The 24,474-nt window shown below is 34.0% G+C and overlaps 2 protein-coding genes across 2 annotated transcripts; one reads left to right on the top strand and one right to left on the bottom strand.

Annotated features, from left to right (window-relative positions):
- Positions 1 to 725: 725 nt before the first annotated feature.
- LOC129907427 (uncharacterized) lies at positions 726 to 12,897 on the top strand. Its single transcript, XM_055983637.1, has 8 exons — positions 726 to 1,566; positions 1,625 to 1,890; positions 6,058 to 8,067; positions 8,134 to 8,274; positions 8,342 to 8,481; positions 10,520 to 10,659; positions 10,732 to 11,022; positions 11,077 to 12,897. Exons 1-8 carry the CDS (start codon positions 1,017 to 1,019, stop codon positions 12,612 to 12,614), a joined length of 5,076 nt encoding a protein of 1,691 aa, XP_055839612.1. The 5' UTR covers positions 726 to 1,016; the 3' UTR covers positions 12,615 to 12,897.
- A 1,512-nt stretch (positions 12,898 to 14,409) lies between these two features.
- On the bottom strand, positions 14,410 to 23,231 carry LOC129907428 (sterol carrier protein 2). Its single transcript, XM_055983638.1, has 5 exons — positions 23,009 to 23,231; positions 16,040 to 16,363; positions 15,791 to 15,981; positions 14,856 to 15,739; positions 14,410 to 14,796 (listed from the first exon to the last, which is right to left on the bottom strand). Exons 1-5 carry the CDS (start codon positions 23,051 to 23,053, stop codon positions 14,606 to 14,608), a joined length of 1,635 nt encoding a protein of 544 aa, XP_055839613.1. The 5' UTR covers positions 23,054 to 23,231; the 3' UTR covers positions 14,410 to 14,605.
- Positions 23,232 to 24,474: the final 1,243 nt, after the last annotated feature.

Below are 24,474 nucleotides of genomic sequence, written 5' to 3' on the forward strand. Positions count from 1 at the left end.
TTTTATTGCATGGGAACCATTGACCTACTATATATGGACTGCTAGTCGTTTGAGTTTTCCATACAAAAATTGAAAAAAAAATGATTCCACATCTTTCTAGCTCTACTAGCGGTATAACCTTAGACGGCGAAAAGAAGAAACTTTTAGTGAATGACATCTGTCGTTAAAAGGTAGTGCTTTCTCTGTTTTTCTATATTTGTTCCTTTCGCACTTCGTCAAAAATGTTGCACTTATTCTCCGCTTTTTTTTAGGGCGCTAGTATCGCGAAGAAACAAGTGGAACCAACCAGAATATGCTTCTAGCAGTCCATATATATTAAGTCAATGATGGGAACACAGTGCCTCTATTCTATAACTTTTATCAATGGCGATACAAAATTTTAATGACTTTTAATCCATTTTATTTATATCATCAAATTAAAAGAAATTTTGTTCACGATCATAATAATAAATAAATCGAAGTCTCACGAAAAAAAAAAACAAAAAAGTGTGTTTACAAAAAATAAACCTACTTATACTAGAATCCATTGAAATGCAAACCTACCTTAAGATATTTATGTGTAAATCAATTCCATGTAAACGCCCCCTTACCATGACATTTATCCAATACCCAAACCAAAATCTCTATTCAGCAACTTCTACTGTCATCGAGAATGAACTTTTTCAAATGAATTCCTCAATTATATTCACCATTTGTACGTGACCCGATTGTACTTCCGAAGAATTTTTTTTTCGTAAAATCGTAAAATGGTGTTGCTCGCGAGCGTGCGATGATATTTTAAATAATTAAATTTGATAGAAAAATGTTATTTTAATACGCAATTGCAAATTAAATCCATTTCCAATTGTATACTATTGAAATTTTACTGAAAAAAATGATGAAATTCGTGTGAATTCGTGCTGTTTTAATTTATTTATATTTTGTTGGGCCAAACCAAAACCTATATGTAGTCACTCCGGTGCTTTCGAGTCGAGTTGAAATTTTAGAGATTGGGAGAGTTGAATTTGCATACAACAATGGCGTCTCCGTTTTCTTCATCATCGCCATCAAAACAACAAGAACAAATTGCAACATCGAAAAAAAATACTGTGAATGTGAATAATTTGCTTAGCAAAAACACAAATGAATCTCTCGCTACAGCGACAGCCACTGAAATAGTGCAAATTATTCAAAATGTTAACAAAATTCCCATTCCTACTATTCCCATAAAAATAAACGGGGGCGCTGAACCCCAAATCGTTTGTCCGGCAACGGCAATCAAATCCGACGAAACACCAAACATTTCTGGAGCCAAAATGGCTGCTGAGGTGAATCATGTAAATCACGTAGGTGGCAAAGAAAAACTACTGTCAAAGGAGGCGCGCTCCGCAGCCGCCGAGAACCGCGAACATGTCGAAGTCGAAGTGGTTGGTGCATTTGAAGGCAGAGCTGAGCTCTTCCCAGCACCTGCCAAGACCAAAAAGTATTCAATTGAATTAGATAAAGATAAAAGCGCAATTAGTTCTTCATTGCACCAGCAGCCACCTGCAAAGGGTGGTCAAGGTGACACTGGAATCAGTGCTAAAGGTAAATATTGTGCGAAACACTGGTCATAGTTGTGATTGGCAAATTGTTTTTATTGCAGACGATCAGTCGCGAAGTCATAAGAAGAAAAAGAAGGAGAAGGATCGGTATCGTGATCGTGACAGGACCAAGGATAAAGATACCGATCGTGACCGTCACAGGGACGGGGAGAAGGATCGTAGTGCGAAGAATAAGAGCGACAGTAAAGATAGAAGTCGCAGTAAGCATCATGAGGGGAAGAAGTCCTCTCGGGACAAGGACAAGGGCCGACATGAGGATCGCAGTAGCAGTGCAAAGCATAAATCTGCTTCAAGGGACCATGAAAAGGTACCTATAATAATTTGACTAACCTTTTTGCCATGTTTTATTGATTAATCAAATGGAACACTTTCGTGTCTGATGCAATTTAAAGACTATTTATGTAAGGAAACTAAATACTTTGTGAAGGTGTTCATTTAAACCTTTTGCGGAATTTTCTATTTTTCTGCAAAGTAGAAAATGATCTCGTTACGTGAATCCCTTATTATATTAGTCCTTTAGATTTAGATAATATATAAAATTAACAAATCAAAGCTTTGGAGCTTGACAATTGAGGCCAGTATTGTATCTTTTAGCGCAAACATCTTCTGATCCACTCAACTGTTTTGCTGATGATAGTACCCTCAGTTTTTCATGTTCGGTTCTTGATTCGCGCTCATATTCTTCGGAAGTGGATCTTGAACGGCTAAATATGATAAGCTGATTAAATTCTGATCCTGATAGCTTTGTTCAATGGGAATACGAAATGGCGTAGAATTTAATGCTTCAAAAACACAATGCTGCTTACTATCATTAAAGCGGAACCTGTCTCCTATGCCAATATCTATGAGTGGTACTTGCATCGAGAAAACCGAAAAGCTTTCCATTCTCGGTATGTGCTTTACAAACCATCTCCTGTGGAATGAACATATATTTGACACCGCTAAATCCGCTGCGAAATGTTTAGGTTTCTTCCGAAGATGCAAGACATTTTTCTTCCCGTCTGATCTAGCAATTATTTATAAGGAGTATATTCGTCCAAAGCTTGAGTATAACTCGCCCAACTGGGCAGGTGCTCCAATAACGTCGTTGAGTTTCTTGGATAGAATACAAAATAAAAATAGGTCAATAACCGATACAATTCTGTCTCTTGAGCACCGTCGTAACGTCTCATATCTCACTTTGTTCTATCGTTATTTGTATAAGCAATGCTCCTATGAAATAGCTAGCTGCATTCCTTTCCTGAAACAATTCAACCGTAACACTCGCGCTTCAATGAATGCTCATCAGTTTACCTTAGAGTCCAATTTCGGACGTTCCGTTAAATACAAAGATTTATTCTTCAGCCGCACTACACGAATGTGGAACACATTACCCGCCTCTGTTTTCCCATCCCTTTTCAAAATGCAGAACTTCAAAACTAATGTTCATCGGCATTTTCTTTCAAACCAATCCCTTTTTTCCTAATATTATATTAGTTTTTTACTATATTAGTTTTTTAACAAAATATTGTAAATAATAGCTAAAGCTAAATAAAGAATCAAATCAAAAAAATCAAAAAAAAAAAATAATGCTCTATATTAAGGGTAGACTAATCCCTTTAGTGCGCGCTTATTAAATTAATCGTAGGCGCCAAATTAATTTTTGAAGTATGGACAACATTTAATCGTATTCCAACACCAAGAACGGATAAGGTATAACTTTTTTTGTTTTAATGTAATCAAGATTTGTTTAAGAATACATTCATACATCAAAATTGTCTCCAAAAAGTCTAAAAACAAAAGAATAAAAAGATTTTTCAGTATACAAAAACATCGTAAGCGTCGCTGAAGATAATTCGTCGGGAAGGGCTCGACATTTTCGTGTTCATCTTCTATCTGAAGATAATTTGCTGTCTTGATGGTGATTTTTCGACACTTAAAAGCTTTACCAAGCATGAAAAAAATATCGTCTGCATTTTTCAGACGGAGTCTTCTGAAAACAACTTTTACGCCAACGTCCAACTTTCAATCAAAAAATTTAAACTCTTCTGATACCGCCATATTCTAATTTTATTGCAAGAGAATGTGTAAGATTTCAACTATTTATTATTAACAAGAAGAAGAAAAAGTAAACAAGAATTTGTTTTTGTTTTGTGAACTTTATGAAGGAAATTCAATTTTATATTTGGTTTTGACCTGTAGTCCAAAATAATGCGTTTTGCCCAAACACAACAGTTGGGCTCATTAGTAAGATGCTGTTGTACCCTTCTTATACGTAAAATTCGTAGTTGATGATTACAAACATTTATATATTTTAAAGTGAAAACTCACTGTAAACTAAAGTCCTGCCCAAAATTTACGCACACTTCTTATTCTAATAAGTTTGTAAAAACTTATTTTATTGCGGATGGTGTACTAATAATTTTTGTACATTGAACATTTTCTGAAATAACGATAAAATAATAAAGAACAGTTCTCGCTTTTTTAATTAATTGATCCGTCTCTGAGATTCGCTGGATTAACCTCAGAAAAAGGAGGCAAGTCTCCTGGGCTTGCATCGTTCCATATCCGCGGACAATACAAAAAACATACATACAATTTTTTGATTATTTATGATTTGAAGGCAGTTGGGATGCATCAGAAGTATCCAGTTTATATGAGAGCAATTCAAGTTCCCATGATGATTTCAAAACTTTAAATTCTACTTTTTAATTGTATAATTGAGCATTAAATATACGTATATTCTTATTATTTTTTGATTATTTTGGAGTCATCACCTTAAAAATCATTATAAACAAATTCATATTTTTCGTTTGTTTATTGTTTCCTCTAGCATTTTTTTTTTTTTTTCATTCAAACAAGCATGTTTTGTTGTTATTTTTGAGCTAATTTGTCGGGATGAGCCAATAAATTTGAGTTTTGTATTTATTTGTTCTCAAATTTCTTGGAAGGGAGAGCTGTTTCAACCTAATTCTTTGTTTTTGTTTTTATATTTTTTACTTTCAAACGGCACAATGGCGCTAAAATTCATAGCCTTAGAAAATTTCAGCTTCATATTATGAATACCTAGTTCCTGAGTTATAGATCTTTTAATCTAAAATAACAAGAACCGTAAGTGAGTAAGTGACTGTCTGACAGATTATAAAAATAATTGAGTACTCCTCGTTATAATAGCTGTGTTCCTTTGGCCTTAAGTATCTACTGCTAGCTAAGTACTTCTGGTTGTATTCAACTCCATTTCTTCTATAGAAAAAATGTCTTTGAATGGTTCAGAAGTACTAAAAAGTACTTTGCTGAGCCCAAAGGAACACAGCAAATATAAACCAAAACTTAGTTGATACAAATTTAAAACCAAACCTTAGAATTTGGTACACTTTTACGTCTCATGTATGTAGGTATAAGCTTCGATAAAACCTCTAATACTTTTTGTTCTTAGCGTTATTCGAGCTGATTTTGAATTGTATGTTTTTTTTTTTGAACTTAATGATAAATCTAAAAAACAATTATTAAATTAAAAAAGTTCGGCCAACAAGACTGTTAATAAATTAATAAAAAAAAGTCAATAAAACGCCTTATTGATGACGCGTTTCGGCTAAACAGCCATCCTCGTATCACAATCGACTTTGATTTAATTTTAAACAAAAGCTTTTACAATTTCAAGCTTTAAAAAGAAACAAACAAAAATTATATAAAAAAGCTTTTAACATTACATAATTTCAAAGCAAAAGAAAGTTCCATTTTCCTATTTTTATCAGTGATAGAAAAATTATAATTAAATGTTTCCCATGCGACATCATTTTCTTCTTACGCTTTTATTTAATACAACACGTAAACATTATAATTGCAACAGCTCTTAATCCTTGAAAAGTTGTCAAGAAATATCCTTTTTACCGACTTCCAAAAAGGAAGAGTGAATCAATTTTGAAAACTGGTGGCTGCAATGTGGTCCCATTTCAATTTCGTTCAGTTTAAGCCATAGGAACTATTAGAAAAACCATAAAACCCCGTTTTGAATCATGGAAGTCGGTTTTGTTGTTTTGATAAAAATGATTATTAAATAATTTATTAAAAAAAAAATTATACACATTTAACCCACAAACATATTTCCTACAAGATGTTCCGTGACGCTACGTAATCTAGCGTTTGTGAAGACTCTTTAGAAGGTTTCATTTGTTTAAGTTAATTAATTTCCTTATTCTGAAATAAATGCATAATAAATAAATCGCATTAACTCTAAATTTGTTTTATCATTGTTATTGAATAAATAAACCGAAAATATTTCCCATTGCACAACAATAGTTGATATTTGTATTTTTGTGTAAGGCCAATTTTGTCGATTTTCTTTTTTTGGAATCTATTTGAAAATAATGTATGTGAGTGATTAGGAAATCAGACTTTCAACTTTTTCTGTTCTTCAAAACTTATTTATTTAATTTTTTTATGATATGTAACAATTTAATTCATTTAATATGTTAAAATTTCTTTTTAAACAAAGTTACAGGAAAGAAGACGCAGTTCAGAGAGCAGTCGAAGCAATCATTCTTCCAAATCCTCAAGCTCAGTATCAAATAAAAAACCCAAAACTCCCGAGAGACGACGCAGTTCAATTCAACTCACTCAAATTTTGGATAAATCAATTAAAATTCCCATGGAGTGTCCAAAATTGGAAGACAAGTCTCTCCAAACAAAGACCAGTGAGGAGCTTATAAAGAAACAAATTGCAGTTCCATCAAAAACCGACATTGGCTTTGTAGAAGTCAAACAGGAACCGTCACAATCTATCAAAGTTGAAGATAATAAAACTCCTAGTATTGTTTCGCTTCCCCAACCAGAAATAGCTGCCATTCCCATGGAAATTAAACAGGAAATAGTAGCACCAATCCAACCGAAAATAAGTTGCGAAAATAAACCAGAACCAATGGAAATTGATGAAAAGCCGGATAAGATTCCATTGAAATCCAAATCCGACATAAAGTTGGAAATAACTTCAGTAAAAATGGAGCCAGAGTTAAAGTTGGAAATTGGTTCGCTTAAGACCGATATTGCAGAACCTCTAACTCCACATACCCCTTCGCCTATTGAAACAAAAGATAAAATCTCATTTGATATCGTTACTGCGTCTTCAATAGAAACACCCTCAGTTCCATCATTAGAAAATGAAATAAAGGCCAAGCCAACAACACCCATACCTGCGTTGTTGGATGAAACGATAGACCAGGCACTCGTTGTCGCCGCCGAAAAAACGGGACCAATGTCAGAGATTAATAAAATCCCACAGGTCGATCCTGTGGTTATACCGAAAACACCGACGAAATCGTCAAGCATTGTTGACGAAGACTCTCTAATTCCAAAAACACCTTCCGTATCTGTGATTGAAAATAATGAAAATGCTACATTTTCGCCTTCTTCAAAAAGGATAGAGGCAAAAAGAACGTCGTCTGACTTGGGAATCATAAAACCAGCAGCGACGTCTTCTGCAGTTAAACTAAGCGCATCGGAAAATAAAAAGAATGTGGAAACACCATCATCAGTGCAGTTGAAAGTTAGGACCCCCGGTGGAGGAGGAGAATTAACACCCAAGTCCAAAAAAGCTGATAAAACACTCACCGAAGTGACGAGGGTTTTGAACTTCAACAACACCAATGCAGGTAAACAGGTTTTAAAAGCTGAATCAACCAGTCTCGCAAGCCCAGAAATTGTAAAGAAACAACCTATAGCTACCACAAAGGCTGTTCTCCAGCCGGTACCAGTGCCTGTCAATCACAACAACAATCATATGATGAAAATGCCAGAGAACAGCAGCGTTAGCAAATCTGCAAATCAGCAGCAGCAGCCAGCAAAAGTTTTGCCAACGACTGCTGAGACGACCGCCACACCAAAGGTTAACCACGAGACTAAAACAAATCATTCCTTATCAAGCTCATCGCAGAGCAGCAATTCGTACTCTCGGAAAAATAGTGCAGCCAGTAACAGCAGCAGCAGTAGTAGCCATCATAAGTCATCGGGAAAACATTCATCGTCGTCAACGAGCAGCAGAGACTGCTCTAAGTGCTATAAGCGCTCAAAAATTCGACGAACTAGTGTGGGCACTCAATGCATGCAAATTGCTCCTGCGGCAACAAACTTTGAACGAGTTCCCTCCCATTCTAATAACATGAATTATACACGGAAGGGATTAGAAGATCTAAAGTACGGTCGATTTTTCCGTATTGAATTGCACCCGAATGGAGGAGCAACCGTGGTGCATATGTATCAGAGTGAAATTGATACACTGCCTCCAGAAGAAATGGATGATTTGGTGGAGGAGTTCTTTAGGGTGTGTTTTGCAGAAGACGACGATGGGTATGCCCATCATGTGATGGGAATAGTTCATGATTCGGCGGCATATTTGCCCGATCTGCTGGAACACATGGCTGATAATTATTCAACATTGACAGTTAAAGCTGGAGTACTGGGACGTAATTCCGATATTGAAACATGTACCATGAGTCAATATAATGAGCAGGTAAGAATAATTTAAAGTTTTTTTTAATGATTTGTGAATTTAAATTCTGAATATGTTTGTGTTTAGGTTGCGAAAAATTATTCCCAAGGAACATTTCGATATGGTCCATTGCATCAGATAAGTTTGGTTGGTAAAGTCCATGAAGAGGTTGGCGGATATTTTCCTGATCTGCTTGGACGTATTGAAGATAATCCATTTTTAAAAAAGGTATGATAGATGATTTTTTGTTTATATTTGCAGAATTTAGTTTTATAATAATATGCAATTTTTTTAGACGATGCCTTGGGGTCCAACCTCGATTCTACAGTCCGATCCGAGACTATCAAATGATGGACCCATTTTGTGGATACGAGCAGGAGAGCAATTAGTACCGACAGCTGAATTAAATAGCAAGACGCCGTTGAAGAGACAAAGGTATGTTAGGAAAATCTATTTTAAATAAATTGTTCAAAGGGAAAAAAGTTTTAAATAATCATTGAAAAAATAACTAGAGCCCAAACCTTCTTATAAAATTTAAGATAAAGTTTTCGATAAGTAAAATGCAATCATATAATCGGCAACTATCCATCATTATCGACAATCGAAATACCGATTTGATGATCTCTTATATCTTTCGAAGGAGGCAATAACACAATCCGTTGACGTTGGTATCTTATTGTCTGCATCTTTACACGTTTGGCTATGTGCAATGTGGTTTTAAAATCATTATCCATCTCCAATCAACATTAATGCAGACAGAACCAAAATTGACCCGAATTTTTTTTTTTGCGGATCAGTCCAAAGTTCTCATCCACCATCTTCAAAGTTCATGGCTCTGTAGGCATATTTGCATTATAGCAGGTGACGAGTAACCCTAGAAATTCGCTGTCCGTTTTTCGTAATTTAAGCTCGTTGTCAGTAAATCCGTTTGTAGATATCCTAGACCCTCTTCTTAACGAACAGTTGTCGCGATGGCAGGGCCGTGTTGTTTATTTATTTATTTATTTATTCAACTACAGACTAAGTGTCTAAGTTGTTAAAATAGTAACAATAGTTATTTTCCAAAATTTAAGAAATCATATTTAACAATTCAATAGATTTGTCTTTAAAATATTTTTTGATAAATTAAAATCTATGTTTTGATAGTATTGATTAAAGTCCATGCACATAATATTAACAGGCTCATTAATTCCATAGTAAACTGTGGATGAAGCAGTATAAAAAAATGAAGGGTTGCGAGTAAGTCTTGGCCGAGTGTTGATGTTCAGCATGCTGAGGATAGAAGGTGAATTGATTGATCCGGATATAAGTTGGTAGATAAAAAGAACATTGGTGACTTCTCTCCGTTTTTTAAGTGTCGATAGTCCAAGAAGCTTTAATCGATTTTCATAAGCCGGAAGATTTATATTCGGGTCCCAAGGGAGATGTTTAATATCTTAAAGAACGATAGATTGTTCAAGCAGTTATATACTGGGCTTAGTTCTGAATATGCCGAAGAAGCCGATACAAGAAACTTACTAAGCAGTTTGTCCTCAATATAATTGAAAACGCCACCTTTAATTTTATCTAGGGAATCCTTTCGATGCTGTTGGATCAAAGTAGAAGTACCTTTGTAAAAAGACTTCCCCACTGTCTTTCTCTTTCAAGCTTAATATGTGTAAGAAACCCTGAATGAAAAAAAAAAAAACTTTCTCTTTAAACCTATCCTCGGAAAGAAATTATCAGATCATACCATTTTTTGCTGGCACCAGAGTGGTTTTACCTCTTATATCTTGTTTAATAGGGACTGTTGCAATTAGTAAAGTAAATAAGTTGAGTTCAATAAACCCTTACCGAAGATTCTGTTCAATTACCCGAAACATTATTGATTTATTCAATAAACAGTGCTCGGAGGTGTCCTTCAGATTTTCTGTCGATCTATCATATTAAGATTCGTTAAGAGCAACTATATTAAAAGTATGGCAGTATAATGCCATTTCCTTCATTCATAAGTGGCTTTCTTTAAATAGGTATAAAATTGGCAATATTATCCTTCAAAAATACAGAACCTTTCAATGAAATGCCGAAGAAATCGAGAGTGTAACGTATTTAAACCCCATATAAAAAGGTTCGCTATGGCTGGTCTACTTAAATACGTCCTTTCGAAAGATATTTCTTTCTATAAACCACCGCGAAAAAAGGCATTCGAAATTCGAGCCTTCTGTTTAAGGTCTGACTTTCAACTCTGAAAAAGAAATTTATATGTTCCGGGACTATTTTTGTTTATTTGTGTTAATGTTATAAAAATAAGAGAATATAAAGATACAAAAAAATAACCTCAAGCAAGAATAAAAATAACAATACATAATAATAAGAATAGCATCAAGAAAATCAAGAAATAATTAAATAGCATGCTTGCACTGGCTGCTTTCAATCTTGGGTAATCATTTATAACTTCCAACGTAATGTATTGTATTATTTTCATTTCTTTTAGAACGCGAATAAACGAATTGAGAAACCTCCAATACTTGCCCAGACTATCTGAAGCAAGAGAAACTATGATAGAGGACCGAACTAAGGCTCATGCTGATCATGTTGGTCATGGTCATGAGCGAATAACCACTGCCGCAGTTGGTAAGACATTTGTTTATATTATTTTATGGTTCAACTAAATCTAACATTTTATCTACTTTAACGAAAAAAAAGGCATTTTAAAAGCAGTTCATTGTGGTCAACCTTATACACAAAATCGTGTAACTAAGGATGTGGTCGCATTTGCTGCTCAAGACTTCAACTATTTAGTTGAGATGTTGCAGTTAGATTTGCACGAACCACCCATATCGCAATGTGTGCAGTGGATTGAAGATGCAAAACTCAACCAGCTCCGAAGGGAAGGCATTCGATATTCCCGAATACAGCTTTGTGATAACGATATATATTTTTTGCCCCGTAATATAATTCATCAATTCCGTACAGTGACAGCAGTAACAAGTATAGGTTTGTCTCTTCTTTAATAGATTTTAGGAAATAGATTGATACATTTATTTTTAGCTTGGCATCTTCGATTGAGACAATACTATCCTGGCCAAGAAGTAATCAACGAGAAGAACAACCCCATTCTAGCTGAACCACCTCACTATAAGGAAAAACAAACAATACTCCCGCATCCGATTTCATTGCTCGAAGATAAGAAATCCACACCCTGCAAGCGTACCCACGATGGCAAGGTTAAAAAGTCGGACAAAAAGCTTGCCGACTTTGATAAGAGACGGTCTAGCGAAAGTGGAGCCGAAGAAACCAACTCCACTCAAAAAGAATGTGGCAGCGAATCCCCTGGAAGCTCCTCGACAAAGAAAAATATTTCCAAAGAAGAGGCTAAGATCGACATGAGGAAACTAGTTCTCGATCCACATAAAGTCCACAAAAATTCTAAATCTTCTGTGACCCCAACTACGGTTAAACACAAGAGTACAGCAGCAGCGGCAGCAGCTTCTACTGCCAGTTCTTCTTCAGGATCTCTGCAAACAACAGAGCCGAGACCTAAAAAATCAAGTAGCAGCAGTAGTAATTCTTTAGGTAATAGTAAGAATAGTGTAAGGACCAACAGCAAGAGCAAAGGTAAATCCTCATCATCTGGACATTCTAAAAATAGTAGCAGCAGCAGCAGTAGTAGTAGTATACACCGACAGCGAGATTACGACCGCGATCGAAAGGACTCGGCAACGCAAGTCGTAGGCATTGTTGCCAAAGTGCAAATGCCAGATAAACCTCAGCAGCAAAGCAGCGGCAGCATCAAGAAAATTTCAACGACGATAGCTCCCAATTTCCATGTCAAAGCTGTCAATGTCGGCATCGATACGAAGAGAACTCCTCCGAAGATCCCAGAACCGCCACCACTTCCCACTCCGTCGGCATTTGCGGATAAAGATGCCTACCTCAATAGCTTAAATCAAAAACAACCCGAAATTAAAATCCAAGTACAAATTATTTCCGATGAAAAAATCCATCCACCGGTGCCGGTGGCGCCAGTGTCAGTGCCAGTGCCGGTGTCTGTGGTGAGTGTCGTGACCAGCAATGAAGGCACTAAAAATACACGGGAAGTAATACAAGGTGGTGACGTCAATTCAAGTAATATATGTGTCGGTTTAGGTATAGGATCCCCACTCATTGTTAGCCATGAAGAAGACTTGATTGTGGCGGAAGAGGTAATAATCGATACAATAACTCACCCACCACCATTGCCTCCACTACCACCACCACCGAAGGCATCGCCACCTCCGTTGCCTCCTTCATTAGCCCCCTCAACACCTCCACCACCTCCTCCACCCTCGATGCCAGCAAATAGTTCCTCGTTGGGAGGAAATCCAGTTGTAGCCTTAGCAGAGAACCGGACAAAAATCTCCTCGAACATACGAACCAAGTCGCAGATAATGTCGTCCTCGCCAGCAGCAGCAGCAGCAAATGTGTCAATTAGCAAGAGCAATAGTGGTGGGGCTAAGCCAGACCTTCTGAGCTCAATCATGGCAAGTATGGACAACAGTACAACAACGAGTGCGCGGAACAACATCACATCATCGTCCTCCTTCTAGTTTGAAATTTTCGAATTTATTTTCGACTTCCAACACCAACGAACCTACCCACTATCAACTACTCTCCCCCAATCCATTGGAAATATATACATACATAATTATTTTAATTTATTTCTTCATCCACTTTCTCCTGTCTAAACAATCCTCCCTCCCCACTAAAACAAAAAAAAAAAAAAACTTAGCCATGTGTACAGTCGTGTGGTACCTATCGAGAAAAATCACTATCAGCTAATCAAAATCATAAGTTATTAAATATTAAAAATAAAAAAAACAAAAAAAAAAACATGTAAATAAAAGTTACAAATACACACATACACACATATATATATTTATATGTAGCTACTTAATATTGTTAAGCGAAAAAAAAATATTATAAAGAGAAAATAAAGAACAAAAAACTTATTCGTCCACAATGCGTATGATGTGTATCATTAAGAGAGAGGGAGACGAACGCAGAGACAAAGGATACGCAGGGAATAGATTTTGAATTTTCCAAATTGAAATTTTCTTTATTCGAACACATTTTGCGAATTCATAGGTGTTTCAAAAAACAATCGGACAGATTTTTGCCGTTTTCAATCCGGGTAGCAATTAGCGTCAGTGTAGGGCAGTGTTGCCATGAAAATCTTTTGAAAAATCTACAGAAACGACGAAAAAAAATCTGCAAAGCAGGTTTTTTTAAATTTGCGATACTCGTACTCAATTTGAAAAAAGTTTGCGAACAGGTGTCAGCAAAATTAATTACGGGAGTATTTTTTCTCGCTCAAATCGTAAAATTTTCTTAATAATTGTATTGTTAAGCTTTTTCCTCTATAAAATAAAAATCTTACTGAATTTTTGTTACAATTTGCATTTGAGAAAATGAAATCTAGATTTCAAGAAGGAAAATTATAGAACGTTATGAACAAACTCCAGCTGATTCGAAAACTAAAGTTATATATAATGGGAAAAATTGATAGTTTTGGCTAATTAAATGGTGGCTTAATTCGTCCTTGGCCTTAATTAATTTTCATTTTACAAGATTTTTTTTAATGAAATCCATTTCTGTTTTTGAAGATTAAATCTGTACTGCAGATTTATGGTTCTTAAAAGTCTGGGAATGGGTAGAAAATCTGCAAAATGCAGATAAATATGCACTAATGGCAACACTGGACTGTAGGGTAACTCTGCTAATCGATGATTCCATGGGTTGAGAGAAACTAGGCCCTATTACGGAGAACTAAGGATATGCCCTATAAAACACCCGTCATCGTATTCGTGTATTGCAGGTGGCCATGGATGGCACAGACGAATAGGTAGATGACTGCAGAGCCGGCATCGTGGGTCGGCTCAGAAGTTTTTTTTTAAATCGCCAGCTTAACTGAAGCCACCTGTGCAATAATATGAGACAATTTTCAACTATGTCTCCCCCTCTGTGCCACGTAGTTCAGTGTTATATGGAGGTCTACTGAAGTGAACCAAGTCACAAAAATTGAATTCGGAGATATAACGAGTTAAAATAAATACGTTTCCATTGAATCTTATGGTGAATAACTAATGAAAGACGTTATTAGAGTCAAACATTGCTCAAATGTTGGCACTAGATTTGGATTTTTTTCTTTTTTTGACTTGGTCCGTTTCAGCTTTTAAACCTCAATAAATGTTCTTCTCTTTGTTCTTTCTGTGTTGTATTAATGGCTCTGGCCCACCAGTAAGGCTATCGTATCCTTCAAAGATAGAAAACATTGCTCCATTGAGAATACAAGCTTCTTTAAGCAAGAGAAATACATATATTTTTAAAAAAGAACACAAAGAATTAACAAATAACCAATTTATTTTTTTTATTTCTCCTAATATATAACACAATTTCAACAGTACAAAAATATCTGCCAAACTTGACTATGGAATCATTCTCACCGACTTTACTTTAAAGCTAAAAGATAAAAAATATACAATATTAACCAGGATCCCCAATAAAACTTTTGGAAATGCATAAAGAAGCAAAAACAAATCTACAATTTTGCTCGCAAAACATCAATACGACTTTGGGCGTTTCGTTGCAAATCCATTAGTTTCATAGCCAAGCCCATATTTCCTTGAATTTTGACTTTGCCTTGGAAGAATGCTTTTTGAGGAGGTAGTTTACCAGATATTAAATCAGTCACATCTTCATCAGCCACAATGAAAGTTATATTTGGTTTATCTTTAAATAAAAAATAAATGATTTATTTTTGTATTCATAACAAAGGTACAATGTCTTACCTGTTCCGTTGAAAGTAATTTTTCCTTTCCCCTCTTTAGCATTGATTATCCAGAAACCAGTTTTTCCATTAGGTCCATTTGTCACCTTAAATCCGTATATTGCTCGAACTTTTTCAATCAGATTATCAGTGTCTTCTAACATGGCTTGTTCGAGTATCTTCAACAAAGGAGCAACTTTGAATCCTTCGGGAGAGTCTGCCAGGTTACTGGCACTAGTTAAGTTTTGTGAAACTTTCTTGATTGCATTTGGAAAGCCCAAACGATACAAGCCCAATACAACTGCCCCGCCTAAGCCAAGATTGTGTTGAAGACCAATCTTTGCATTTGGTACTTGACGTTTTTCAGCTTGGCCTCTCAGTTGCCAGACAATCTCAGAACACTGAGCCAAACCTGTAGCACCCAATGGATGACCCTTTGAGATCAATCCACCACTAGGATTTATAACATACTTTCCGCCATATGTATTGTCACCGTTATCGATCATTTCGCCAGCCTTTCCAGGTGCACACAAGCCAAGGGCTTCATAAGTTATCAGTTCGTTGGCAGAAAAACAATCATGCAACTCAACAACGTCAACGTCTTGAGGTTTGTAAGGAGACTTAGCGAATAAACGTTCTGCAGCAAGTTTAGTCATATCGTAACCAGCTATTTTCATCAGGCTCTTGTCACTGAAACTTGACTCGGGGTCAGTGGCCATTTCCATTCCAACTATTTCAACAGCCTGAGCTTCCAGACCATGACGACGAACGAAGGCTTCTGATGCAATAATTGCAGCAGCTGATCCATCACTCGTGGGACAGCATTGAAGCTTAGTGAGAACTCCATGGATTTTTGGCGACTTTAAGATTTGATCTAAAGTGTATTCATCACGGAATTGTGAGTAGCTATAAATTAAAAGTTTTGAAAATTATAATTTTCATATAAATGCAACTTACGGATTATTAACAGAATGTTTATGGTTTTTCCATGCGATTTTTGCAAAATGTTCAGGCTTGGTTCCGTATAATTTCATATGCTCCAAACCGGCATTTCCAAATATTTGTGCCGCCATAGGTGCAGCTTCAATATCAACAAGATTACTCATTAACTCAACATGCTTTTCCATTGGATTGACTCGATCAAAAAACTAAAAAAATTGATTCAATATATTTTCATTCTTCATTTAATGAAAAGTTAAATGATACCTTTGATGAAAGTGATCCCTTTTCCATTTTCTCGAAGCCCAATGCAAGAACACAATCGACGTTGCCAGACTCAACAATTTGTTTTGCCAAGAAAAGAGCACTTGATCCGGTTGAGCAATTGTTGTTTACATTATAGACAGGAATTCCAGTCATGCCAACTTCGTAAACTGCACGTTGTCCACAGGTTGAATCGCCATAAACATAACCAACACAAGCTTGCTGCACTTCGTTGTAGCTTATTTTGGCATCTGCTAGGGCTTTTGTGACAGCCTCTTTGGCCATATCTGGGTAGCAAACATCGGCGCGTTTTCCTGGCTTTTCGAACTGTTAAGAATAAATGAAAAAAGTTTGTTACAATTTTGTGGGAACATATTCAACACTCCAAAAATGTAGTTGCCCAATGAAAACTGTAGAAGTAAACCCAAATTTTTGTTTGGCGGTCATAAATGTTACAGTACGAAAACTAGTACTGCAAATTTTCCAAACATTATTAGCAAAGTGTGGCCTAAAATTCACTATCCTTTCAAACGTTATCAAGAGAATCAAGATAGGGAACACATAAAAAGGTAGAACCGCGAACGATACAGACTTGTGCATAACCAGCTTCATCATCTTACGAGGAATAACAGTAGATTCTTGAAGTATAAGATGTATCTGATGGTAGTTACCACGAAATAAAGTGTTCTGAGATCCAATATCTACCCAAGAGCCTATGTTAAAAACTATCTTTTTTTATAAAACAAATACTCGTTTTCATTTCGACTAGTTCACGGGCGTACAGCTGTTGATTTGCATTTAATTTTACTTCTTACAAAAAATAGAAATGTATCATAATAACAGGGATGATATCAAGCGATATGTGATAATAACATTTTTTGTTGTCGCTTTAAAGGCTTAAGACCTTAATTATAAAAAAAAAATTATTAATTTTGCAACCGTTAATCACTGTTACCAATCTGACCAAACATTTGGTAGAGAGAGACCTTGATCGATTATGTTAATTATATTTTTTTGTAAAATTCCCAGATTTTTCCTGGCAAATGAAAGATGAACTCAGTTTTTGTATTTATGTACAAAATCTGTTCATATTAATAAAAAAAAAAACTTGTAAAAAAAATAACAACAAATTTTTAGACAAATGTCGAACAGAGGAATGTGTGTGAAAGTGGGTGTGCATGTATGTATGTGTGATTCATGAGAAAAATCAATCTACAGAAATTTGAATCTCGATTTTTTCGAGTTTTAAGTGGCAAATAGATCATGAAATATAAGATTTTCCGATTTCCCCAATTCACCCCCTTTTTCAGCTGTCAAATTTAAAAATCCAACTCCAAATGTGGCAAATGAAAACCGATAATAAAAATAAAAGTTTTCTAACTTTTAAATTAATCAAAAGTAATATGAAATATTATTCTGCTAAAGTAATAAAATGCACGACTGGGGTCGCACGTACTTGTTCTTGCAGTTCAAAGCACTTTAATGTTAGTCTACTTGTAGATTATAAGAACTGTCTCTATATAAATTTTTAAGAAATTTGGTTTATGTAGATTGTAGATTGTTAAATAAAAAAATTAGTTTTTGTTATTTGACTTTTTTGAGAAAAACTAAAAATTCAGTTTTATTGCAATTGCTTTGAATATTACGTATGCAAAAATCAAAATCATAAGAGCCGTTTTCGGGAAAATTGCAATAACTAATTAAAGATTTAAGGGAAGAAGATGAGTCGAGAAATACCATATTTGCACTATATGTATTTTTAGAGAAAAACTAAAAACGCAGTTTTGTTAGAACTTTGTTCAGCATTACGTGTGTTAAATTTAATCAAAAATAATAAAACATAATGGTCCTTATTGCGAGTTTCGTTTGTCTATCGATAGACGACTTTTGTCAATAGTCGACCATGAATTTTAGTGTTCTGAATCTGTATTGTGAACGATATTTCTTTTATCTATCGATCTTTTTCGATTACAATTTTGCTATCGACTCAAATCAAGTTTATTATTCACAATAGAAAACAAAAATTGTCGAACGAGATGCACACTACCAAAACTGATATGTATCGATTCGATCGACTTTTCATCGCATCGAAAGTTGAACGACACTCGCTGGAAGGAATTTATTTGTAAGACCCCACAGCAAAACGAGATACCTAATTACCTTCCTGAGGATATCTTCTTGTTGGAATCCGTAACAAAAGTGTGAAAACAAAAAGTATTTTCGACTTTTAGTATTAGGTAGGAAAGTATGAAACAATAAAAGTATTCAAGGAAAAAAGTATGCGCGACAAAAGTTCGAAAAACAGAAAACTATTATTTTGACTGGGTTTTGATCTGGCAATAGTTACAAAGAGAAATGAGAATTGGCGAAAAAAAAAGAGCGATGGACGATTATGATTGTTCAAAAAGGAATAAATAGACGAATTTATTGTTAGATAGGGCTGGGGTCTCAGAAAAAAAGAGAGTATACAGAAATATTTACTCATAAGGATAGGAGCAGGAGGTCTAAATTTAATTTTCAGTCTCGCAGCTGCGATGAGCGAGGCAAGGTTAAGAGTGCGCTCGATTATTTTTTTTATCCGTAACAAAAGTGTGAAAACAAAAAGTATTCTCTACTTTTAGTATTAGGTAGGAAAGTATGAACAGATAAAAGTATTCAAGGAAAAAAGTATGCGCGACAAAAGTTCGAAAAATGGAAAATTATTATTTTGACTGGGTTTTGTAAGAGTGAGAATAAATAGACGAATTTATTGTTAGATAGGGCTGGGGTCTCAGAAAAAAAGAGAGTATATAGGTATTCATAAGGGTAGGAGGTCTTAATTTAATTTTCAGTCTCGCAGCTGCGATGAGCGAGGTAAATTTTGACCGAACCTTGCATTTTGGGTAGGACAAGATTTTTTTGTTTTGATGTGTAGAGTAGGTTAATGTGAGTATACAACCTTGTTTTCGGGGTTGAAAACCCCGTTTAAACTGTTTTTTGCTAATATCTTGCGAACCGTTCGTCCCACAAAAAAATGTTTAATATGGTTTTTGTAGATAATTTAGTTCTCTACAATTTTGGTTAGGGTACTTTTTTCTGTAAAATTGGAAATAAGAAAGTTATACTTGAAAATAGATGTACATTTTCAAGAAAAAATACTTTGAAGGGCCACAACTTTTTTTCTACAACTTTTATTGAAAAAATACTTATGACAATTTTTAAAGATCATTTAATTTCCAACAATTTAATGTACTCATTTTGTAGATTTCGTTTACATAAAGGTGCTGCAATGGTTCTACAAAAAAAGGTAACAATTTATTTTCGTACTTTTATAAGATATATTTTATTTTTTTTAATACGACTGATTTCGATGGATTATGTAAGTTGGGTCGAAGCAAGAGCAAGAAGAAAATCGTATAGTATAGGGGATTTAAGGTCCTGGGGGACCAGGGCAATTTTTTAAAAAATGTTTTACTTTTGAAAAAAAATTATTTAAAACCAACGATTATTATTTTGTTAACGATTTTTTTATTTTTGATAAAACCTGTTTTATAAAATAGTTTATAAAAAAATTATTTTCAAAATCAAGACTGAAGAAAAATTACGAAAAAAAATATTTCGAACTAATTTAGTTCAAAATGTTATGTAATTAAGTACTAATTTAGTTTTCAAAATTCAATGCTGTTATGTGTTTTCAAACAAAAAAAAAAACCGAATGCAAATGAGTCTTGTCATTTTCGAGAAAATAAAAGAAAAAATCTATTAAGAAACTACTAAGAAACCTTATTATTTTTTGTTTTTATGTGACTGGATAAGGATATTCAAATGACAGAAATAATTTTCTTGAAACTTAAGGATCAGAAAACATGGTTTAAAATTCTTTTCATTATTATCAACTTCTTGCTTACCTACATATTTTGTATTGTTTTCATTTAAAAAAAACTGAGATTTTATTGCTCCAAAGTATTTATCTCAACTCATTTTTAGTGGAGGAAAAATAGTTAAAGTTGATGGATTTAAATATTGTGTTTCATTCGTACAGAATATCCTTTAAATAAGATATTTTTGTGAAATAAAAACTCAGATAAAGATTGACTTTAATGTGTGCACAAGACATTTTTTATTTATGATGGTTTTGATTAATTCAAGGTTAATCGTTTGAACAAAATTAGTTCGAAATATTTTTTTTTCGTAATTTTTCTTCAAAGTCTTGATTTTGAAAATTATTTTTTCATAAACTATTTTATAAAACAGGTTTTATCAAAAATAAAAAAATCGTTAACAAAATAATAATCGTTGGTTTTAAATAATTTTTTTTCAAAAGTAAAACATTTTTTAAAAAATTGCCCTGGTCCCCCAGGACCTGAAATCCCCTATACTATACGATTTTCTTCTTGCTCTTGCTTCGACCCAACTTACATAATCCATCGAAATCAGTCGTATTAAAGTAAAAAAAAAATAAAATATATCTTATAAAAGTACGAAAATAAATTGTTACCTCTTTTTGTAGAACCATTGCAGCACCTTTATGTAAACGAAATCTACAAAATGAGTACATTAAATTGTTGGAAATTAAATGATCTTTAAAAATTGTCATAAGTATTTTTTCAATAAAAGTTGTAGAAAAAAAGTTGTGGCCCTTCAAAGTATTTTTTCTTGAAAATGTACATCTATTTTCAAGTATAACTTTCTTATTTCCAATTTTACAGAAAAAAGTACCCTAACCAAAATTGTAGAGAACTAAATTATCTACAAAAACCATATTAAACATTTTTTTGTGGGACGAACGGTTCGCAAGATATTAGCAAAAAACAGTTTAAACGGGGTTTTCAACCCCGAAAACAAGGTTGTATACTCACATTAACCTACTCTACACATCAAAACAAAAAAATCTTGTCCTACCCAAAATGCAAGGTTCGGTCAAATTTTTGCAACATTTCAAAGGACTAATAATCTCGCGCACTCCAACACTCCGCACTCGCTCATCGCAGCTGCGAAACTGAAAATTAAATTTAGTCCTCCTATCCTTATGAATAAATATTTCTGTATACTCTCTTTTTTTCTGAGACCCCAGCCCTATCTAACAATAAATTCGTCTATTTATTCTCACTCTTACAAAACCCAGTCAAAATAATAATTTTCCATTTTTTGAACTTTTGTCGCGCATACTTTTTTCCTTGAATACTTTTATCTGTTCATACTTTCCTACCTAATACTAAAAGTCGAGAATACTTTTTATTTTCACACTTTTGTTACAGATAAAAAAAAATCGAGCGCACTCTTAACCTTGCCTCGCTCATCGCAGCTGCGAGACTGAAAATTAAATTTAGACCTCCTATCCTTATGAATAAATATTTCTGTATACTATACTCTCTTTTTTTCTGAGACCCCAGCCCTATCTAACAATAAATTCGTCTATTTATTCTCACTCTTAAAATTGCCTCGCTCATCTCAGCTGCGAGACTGAAAATTAAATTTAGACCTCCTATCATTATGAATAAATATTTCTGTATACTCTCTTTTTTCTGAGACCCCAGCCCTATCTAACAATAAGTTCATCTATTTATTCTTTCTTGACCAATCAGAATTGTCCATCGCCACATTTGTTTTCGCAAATTCTCATTTCTCTTTGTAACTATTGCCAGATCAAAACCCAGTCAAAATAATAGTTTTCCATTTTTCGAACTTTTGTCGCGCATACTTTTTTCCTTGAATACTTTTATCTGTTCATACTTTCCTCCCTAATACTAAAAGTCGTGAATACTTTTTGTTTTCACACTTTTGACGGGTTCCCTTCTTGTTGCGATGGTAGTTAATGGATCTGAACATGTACATTGAGACATGTTACCTCTTATCTCTTCGGTTTTAGTGCCACTGCAGAAGATCTTCCCTCCGTCAGAAAAATTACTTTGAAAAGTAATACTTTGAATAAATATTGTGGGAATATGGCTACATTTAAACTTTCATATCATATATTTGATTCAAAAATTTTAAAAAATATTTCTAAATATTACCGAATAAATTCAATTCCATTCAATTCAATCGGTTTCCTATATTCTGAACATCCATGGAAAGCCATTTTTATTTGACTTGATTGTTACTTTTGAATAATGAACGAAGGTAATACACCAATTTTTGCACCGATTCTCCAATCTTTTTGGAGTCAATAAATTCTGCAATATTTGGTAAAATGAATGAAGTCTTAAAATCTATTCTTGTGGTATAAGTAAGACTATCAATTTTGCAAACCTAGCTAAAACAGAATCCTAATTATTCCTCAATACAAAATTGTTGGTATATTAAAGCATAATATAATTTGATGAACAAATTAGTTCTTAAAAGAAGATTTAAAAATCTTCTAGCTTTAAATATTAGTACCCATATAATAGTATTAAGAGCCTGGCAAGAAATGGCATGTAAATAATTCCTTTTAAAAGTATTCATTAGTCAATGATTAGACAAATAATTATTCAAAGAAAAGTTGCATTGGTAGGTATATACATTTTCTTTAAACATCTACAATAATTGCGCTAAAAGGGCAGAGTTCAATTAAAAGTGCACAACTTTATTAATTTATTTCTTGTTCTTCTTTCAAGACAATCGTTAAAGTTGTTAACTACCAAAAATATTTATGCGCACTTTGTACCTACTTACATTCCAGCTTTCAAAATCTAGATTTTTATTTGAAAAGAAAGTTTCTAAAGGCTTTAATAAAACAACTTGTAGCTTTGTTGTTAAGTAGGTATACGATAATTCTATCTTTTTGATAATAATCATATCAACCAACCACGAAGTTGTTTTGCTACAAGTTTTGCAGATTATTTCTAAAATTGATTAAAAGATTAACGTCTTATCTTTAATACCATTATGCCCGATTAGTATTGCACTTTGGTATTCATTTAAATTTGTTAAAACCACTCCCACACAAAAGAAAAACATTAAATTCTTTAAACAAATAAATTAAAAACATCATCAAAATACATGAAAATTTACCTTGGTCATACCAACTCCAATAACATAAACTCTTGTCTTAGCCATTTTGTTTTAATAGAAACTGATTAAAAGCGAGTGCTTAGTGATAGTAAGTAGCTATATATATAATTTTTTTTAATTACAATTAACAAGCAACTTCACTACTTGCAGTGAATTTCAACAAATTATTTTGCAAAATAAAACTGGACGTCCGAATCAAATCAAAGTTGATAGGTAATTGACATTTAACAGAAAAAAAAAAAAAAAACAACAAAGACGGATGACGTTTTTCTAGTGTTTCTTTCTCATGTTGGTCCGTTTAAGTATATTTTTGGTGCCTAGAGATGTGTATTTTTTTACATTTCGTTAGATGTTTTAAAATTCATAAATTCTTCACATCTAATTGGACTTTTAAACAATAGCCCTGTTCCATTGGGGATTGGGAGGTGGCAAAGTACTACTAGTAGTTTACTAGCAATTTTCAATGGAACGTACTTTCAACGAATTCAATACAAATCGTATCTACTCGGGAAGAGCATGAGTAGATGATTGTACTAGATTGACCAAAACATCTTTAGAAAACTACCACCTTCAATGGAACAGGGCTAATCTGTCTTTGTTTTTTTTCCTTTCTATCATAACTGTTTATTAAAGAAGTAGGTACAAGAAAAAACCAACCAATCAAATCAAATCAATTCTGAGCATACATGTATAATAAATACATTAACACATGCATGCACAAGCATATATACATATACCTACGCCTTTTTTCCTCAAAATTGAAATGTCAAAAGTTTTTTTTTCTTCCACACTGACGTTTGGCTTAAAAGCCCAATTCTCATCCAATTTTCTAAAAGTTTATTACATTTTTAATTTGAGATAAAAAACATTCTTCCCCAAATAAAGTATTCGAACGGTCCCTGCGTTTTTGGGTGCTGTATCGATACTCGCTACTTTCTGCCTGTGTCGACTATGGTAAATAAAATTTTCGATACAAATTAATTTTTTAAATGCAAGAAAACTTAAGCCTGGTACGCTGTTCGAGCTAAATTCTACCCGAGATAAAATTCCCATACAAGTTATCGATAATTTGTATGGGACTCATTTTATCTCGGCTAAAAATTTTCGATAATTTGTATGGGAGCTACAATTTACCGCGAGCAGCGTACCAGGCTTTAGCCAAGACTTTTTTGTGACTAAACTCTTTAATGAGGTTTTCGTTTGGTAAATCAATATTTTGTTCTATAAATTGATTTTTTTGGTTACGAACCGAATACGTTTTCAGATTGATTTATATTTGCTATAGTATTGGTGTGTATTTGACAGTTGTCAAATATCGATGCGACCGTTGATGAGCTGGACGAATAAATTAATTCACTTAAAATAACTTCCATTTGAATTCAAGACTACTTTAATTCTTTCTTGAAACCGAAATAAACAAACGAAAACTTTTCAAACAGAGGGATGTCAATAATGATACATAGTGG

This window comes from Episyrphus balteatus, chromosome 1 (assembly GCF_945859705.1).
Source record: "Episyrphus balteatus chromosome 1, idEpiBalt1.1, whole genome shotgun sequence".
NCBI lineage: Eukaryota > Metazoa > Arthropoda > Insecta > Diptera > Syrphidae > Episyrphus > Episyrphus balteatus.